The following is a 4,719-nucleotide window of genomic DNA, read 5'->3' on the forward strand; positions in this document are numbered from 1 at the left end:
CAGCTGGACGGCTCCTTCCTGAGCTCTGTCATTGCTACAGCTGATTGTGGAAGCCACAGGTACCCTCAGGACAAATGGAATTTCTCCAGCACAGCGTAGTGAGTGCTGAGCTAAGCAAGGACACTCTCCCCTTCTCTGCCCAGGCTCGAGCTGTGCACCTTTACCCTGGCAATTGCCCTGGGTGCTGTCCTGCTCCTGCCCTTCTCCATCATCAGCAATGAGGTGCTACTCTCCTTGCCTCGGAACTACTACATCCAGTGGCTCAACGGCTCCCTCATCCATGGTTTGTGGCTCCTAGAGGCGGCTTGGGGTGGGGATAGGGAGCAGAGAGCAGATAGAGTCGGGCAGACTCAGGCAGCCGTGGGCCAATCAGTCATGTGTCGCACCTTCCCTTTCCGCTTCTCCTGCAAATGGTCAGTCTCCTGTCAGTTGCCCCTCCCTTTACTGACCATCTCTGCTTTTCCTTTTTTGCTCTAGGCCTCTGGAACCTTGTTTTTCTCTTCTCCAACCTGTCCCTCATCTTCCTCATGCCCTTTGCATATTTCTTCACTGAGTCCGAGGGCTTTGCTGGCTCCAGAAAGGTAAGTAGGGGATATGTATCCAGGCAGGAAACGGAATTCCACACACATGGTTCAACTGAAGAGATTTTAATAAAGAGGCTATTTGCAGAGGTTTAGTTAAAGGAAGTTTGAGGCTCTAGTGACAGTAGGAAGTCATTACCACCCTTAGGCCTGTAGAGACAAAGGGAGGAAATAGTTTCTAGAAGCCACTAATAGCTGAAGCCAGGGATGTGAAGCTGCCCAGAGAGGAGCTGTTGTCTTAATGTCATAAACACTGCCAAAACCATGGTGGCAGATGTGGGAGGACTCACAGGAAACATACCCTCACCCCTTTTCTACCTTCCATTCTGCTGTTGGATACGAAACTAGAGGGCAAAGAGCTTGTGGGATGCAGACCTCAGAGGTCAGCCTCCCAGAGCAGACAACGACAAGGAATGGGTCTGGGAAAAGGAGATGCAAATGAAGAACACCTGGTATGTGGGGTGACCTTAGACTGGGGAGTGGGAAGACAGAGCAACTTAGCAGAATAAGAGGGAAACCCTCTCTCTTATCTCCTGAATCCAGACCTCTCTGGTTCCCGCAGGCTGGCCGCCATCTCCGATGTCTTTCCATCCCCACACTGCCCTGATGTTAACCTCCTTCACCTGTTGCCTCCTCCTGTAGGGTGTCCTGGGCCGGGTCTATGAGACAGTGGTGATGCTGATGCTCCTCACTCTGCTGGTGCTAGGTATGGTGTGGGTGGCATCAGCCATTGTGGATAACAACAAGGCCAGCAGAGAGTCACTCTATGGTGAGTGGCCCAGCTTCCTCCAGGCTGTGTGGCTTTTCAGTTGGCCCATGTCCACCTACCTGGAATGACTGTAACCCACTGAAGTGGAAAAGGTTGGCACCTTCTCCCTTTGACTGACGTTTCAAACTGATAGACATCTGGCCAAATCCAATTTGCAGAAATGTTTCATTGGCCTATGCAATGGTTTTTAAAATATATATTATTCAGTTGCTAACATTTTAAATTGGGAGGTTTCATATTAATATCCAGATATCTAACTTTGCTTGACAAGGAGAAGATCTGGCTACATTAGTCCCTGGTGATGGGGGCCAAATAGCAGTTATACCCTTTAGTTAGGGGTTAGGATCTCCCGTTTGTTATAGGCCCTGCCATTCCCTCTCCTGCTGATGCTGGCCAGCTTTCTTCATTTGTATTACTTGCCTAACCCCTGTGGGGACTGTGCCCTTGTCTAGACTCTGAGGCCTGTCAGCCCCCAGTAAGCAAGAAGAGATGAGCTGACATGCCTTTTTTTTTTTATCCTTAGACTTCTGGGAGTACTATCTCCCCTACCTCTACTCATGCATCTCCTTCCTTGGGGTTCTTCTGCTCCTGGGTGAGTGTACAGGGTCTGGGAGGGAATGGGTAGGGTCCTTGGACCAGAGTAACCAGGCTGGAAGGAGGGGGAATGGAGGGACATGTTAGGCAAGGGGTGGAGAGCAGGGTCTGGCAGGTGACTGGCTCTTGTTCTCACAGTGTGTACTCCACTGGGTCTCGCCCGCATGTTCTCCGTCACTGGGAAGCTGCTGGTCAAGCCCCGGGTATGTGGTATTCCTTGCTCTTTGATCCTGCAGGGTGAGCTTCCTGCAGAGCTGGAACCAAACAATGAAACCCACAGAGTGGTGAATGAGGGTTTGGGGGAGGCCTGAGACTACGGAGCCCTGGGAAGAACAGGGTTCTCCTGGGGCCTTTGGGTCAGGGAACCTCTGAAAGTTAGTCTCTTCCTTTCCCCTGCCCCTAGTTGCTGGAAGACCTGGAGGAGCAGCTGTACTGCTCAGCCTTTGAGGAGGCAGCCCTGACCCGCAGGATCTGTAGTGAGTTGCACTTCTTCCCTGATGGGGTGGTGGGCTTGGCCTGGGCAGAGACTGCCCAACTTGGGAGCAACACCATCTTCTCTGCCCTCAGATCCTACTTCCTGCTGGCTGCCTTTAGACATGGAGCTGCTACACAGACAGCTCCTGGCTCTGCAGACACAGAGGGTCCTGCTGGGTATGTGGGTTGGTAGGGCTTGGGATACCTGGGTTTCCCCAAGGAGAGTAGCCCCTGGTTCCAGGTGCTTGCTGACAGCCTCCCATCCCTGCACAGAGAAGCGGCGGAAGGCTTCAGCCTGGCAACGGAACCTGGGCTACCCCCTGGCTATGCTGTGCTTGCTGGTGCTGACGGTGGGTATACCAGCCCTAGAGGTGGGGAGTGGACCCTCAGTACTTGAGGCCTTCTCAGGGAGAGGGGAGGCGATGAGGGGACCTGGTTATCATCAGTAATAGTGGTTGCTTCTCACTGAGTGCCTGCTTTTATGTCCTGCCTGTGCTGAGCACAAATGTTGAGCACATCAATCCTCATTTTGTAGATGAAGAGACAGAGCTGAGTGACTTGCCCAAGGTCACACAGGGCCAGTGAGTAGTTGTGCAGGTTTGCCCTGGCATGAGAATAAGCAGTCGATTCCCCTATGGACTCAAGAATATATCTTATCAGTTGGAGGAAGAGAGATGCCTTTTGCTATTTATCCTTTTTGCAATCCATCCACCTAGAGGAGATGTATCTTATAATGTCCTCAAAGGCACTCTGTTGCTAATAACAGCTTTGATGAGGTCCCATACAGCTCATTGGAAGCGAAGCTAGTCTTGGAAACTGGAAATGTTGGACCAGAGTCTCTGCCCATTCCTTTAGCTCTGGATCGAGCTGTGGTCTGGGGTGGGATGGGAGTCTGACCTTGCCTCACACAGGGCCTGTCTGTGCTCATTGTGGCCATCCACATCCTGGAGCTGCTCATCGATGAGGCTGCCATGCCCCGAGGCATGCAGGTACCAGGCTGCCCTCCCACCATATCCTTTGGGGAGGGCCTAAGAACAGCTGGGGAGAGGAGGCAGAAGCTGAGGACAGTGGGAAGACTGGGTGCCGGGTAGTGCTGATGGTGGGGAATGCTCACAGTGACACTGCCCCAACTCCTCAGGGTGCCTCCTTAGGCCAGGTCTCCTTCTCCAAGCTGGGCTCCTTTGGTGCCGTCGTTCAGGTTGTACTCATCTTGTATCCTTCTGGAATACAAAAACCTGCCTCCTGGGACTCTAGACAGCACTTCTTGGACTTTGTCTCCTTTGGGACTCTGAGCAACACTGATGGGAAATGGGGCAAGTTTTCATCAACCTCGGGTTCAGAAAGAAGGAAAATACTTAATTTTGAAAGGAGAGCTGGTGGTTCAGTAGAATCTGATCAGAAGAAAATAAAAAAGAGGCTGGATGCAGTGGCTCACACAGTGCTAATCCTAGCACTTTGGGAGGCTGAGGCGGGTGGATTTCTTGAGCTTAGAATTTCAAGACTAGCCTGAGCAACATGGTGAAACCCGGTCTCTACAAAAAATACAAAAAATTAGCCAGGCGTGGTGGTGCGTGCTTGCATTCCCAGTTATGTGGGAGGCTGACGTGGGAAGATCGCTTGAGCCCAGAAGGTCAAGGCTGCAGTGAGCTGAAATCGCACCACTGCACGCCAGCCTGGGTGACAAAGTGAGATCCTGTCTCAAAAATAAATAAATAAATAAATAAGCAAATAAATAAATAAATAAGAAGTGGGCTGAGAGAGAGCTCTGTTCCCTTTGAGATGAGTTATTAATTCTTAGGAGCCAGCCAGTTCTTCCTTAATGCAGTGGCAGTTACCTAATGGTGTCCTCGGTTGTGGGCTTCTATAGCTCTCCACTCTTCTGGAGCCTGCGGCCCAGATGGCATGACACCGCCATGACGCAGGTAGCTGGGAGGGAGTAAGGGAAGCCTCCTGCGGGGTGTGGATGGGCACTAGGTGCCTGCAGCTCTTCCACCCTCACCACTCCTTTCCCTGCTTCCACCCAGATAATTGGGAACTGTGTCTGTCTCCTGGTCCTAAGCTCAGCACTTCCTGTCTTCTCTCGAACCCTAGGTAAGTATTGAAAGGAGGAAATAAAGGAATTGGATTTTTTTGAGTACTTATACTGATGTAAAGCAGGCACTTTATATACATGCTTTCTCTAATTCCCACAACAAACCCGTGAGTAGGTATTATCCGCATTATACAGATGAGGAAAGCGAGGCTCTGTAAAGTGCCTACACTGAGCTTCAGGGTACTGTTGCCGCAAAGTACATACTTTTT

General features: G+C 51.2%; 1 protein-coding gene across 1 annotated transcript in view; it reads left to right on the forward strand.

Moving 5' to 3' along the window:
- Positions 1-4,719, forward strand: part of LMBR1L (limb development membrane protein 1-like) — a 15,644-nt gene that overhangs the window by 7,376 nt on the left and 3,549 nt on the right. Inside the window, exons 5-16 of the mRNA XM_011936190.1 lie at positions 144-283; positions 478-581; positions 1,224-1,350; positions 1,874-1,942; positions 2,083-2,147; positions 2,348-2,420; positions 2,512-2,595; positions 2,692-2,768; positions 3,330-3,407; positions 3,557-3,630; positions 4,250-4,340; positions 4,443-4,509. Coding sequence (XP_011791580.1) covers positions 144-283; positions 478-581; positions 1,224-1,350; positions 1,874-1,942; positions 2,083-2,147; positions 2,348-2,420; positions 2,512-2,595; positions 2,692-2,768; positions 3,330-3,407; positions 3,557-3,630; positions 4,250-4,340; positions 4,443-4,509 — 1,049 coding nt within the window. The remainder of the gene's footprint in view (positions 1-143; positions 284-477; positions 582-1,223; positions 1,351-1,873; positions 1,943-2,082; positions 2,148-2,347; positions 2,421-2,511; positions 2,596-2,691; positions 2,769-3,329; positions 3,408-3,556; positions 3,631-4,249; positions 4,341-4,442; positions 4,510-4,719) is intronic.

This window comes from Colobus angolensis, unplaced genomic scaffold (assembly GCF_000951035.1).
Source record: "Colobus angolensis palliatus isolate OR3802 unplaced genomic scaffold, Cang.pa_1.0 Scaffold151, whole genome shotgun sequence".
NCBI lineage: Eukaryota > Metazoa > Chordata > Mammalia > Primates > Cercopithecidae > Colobus > Colobus angolensis.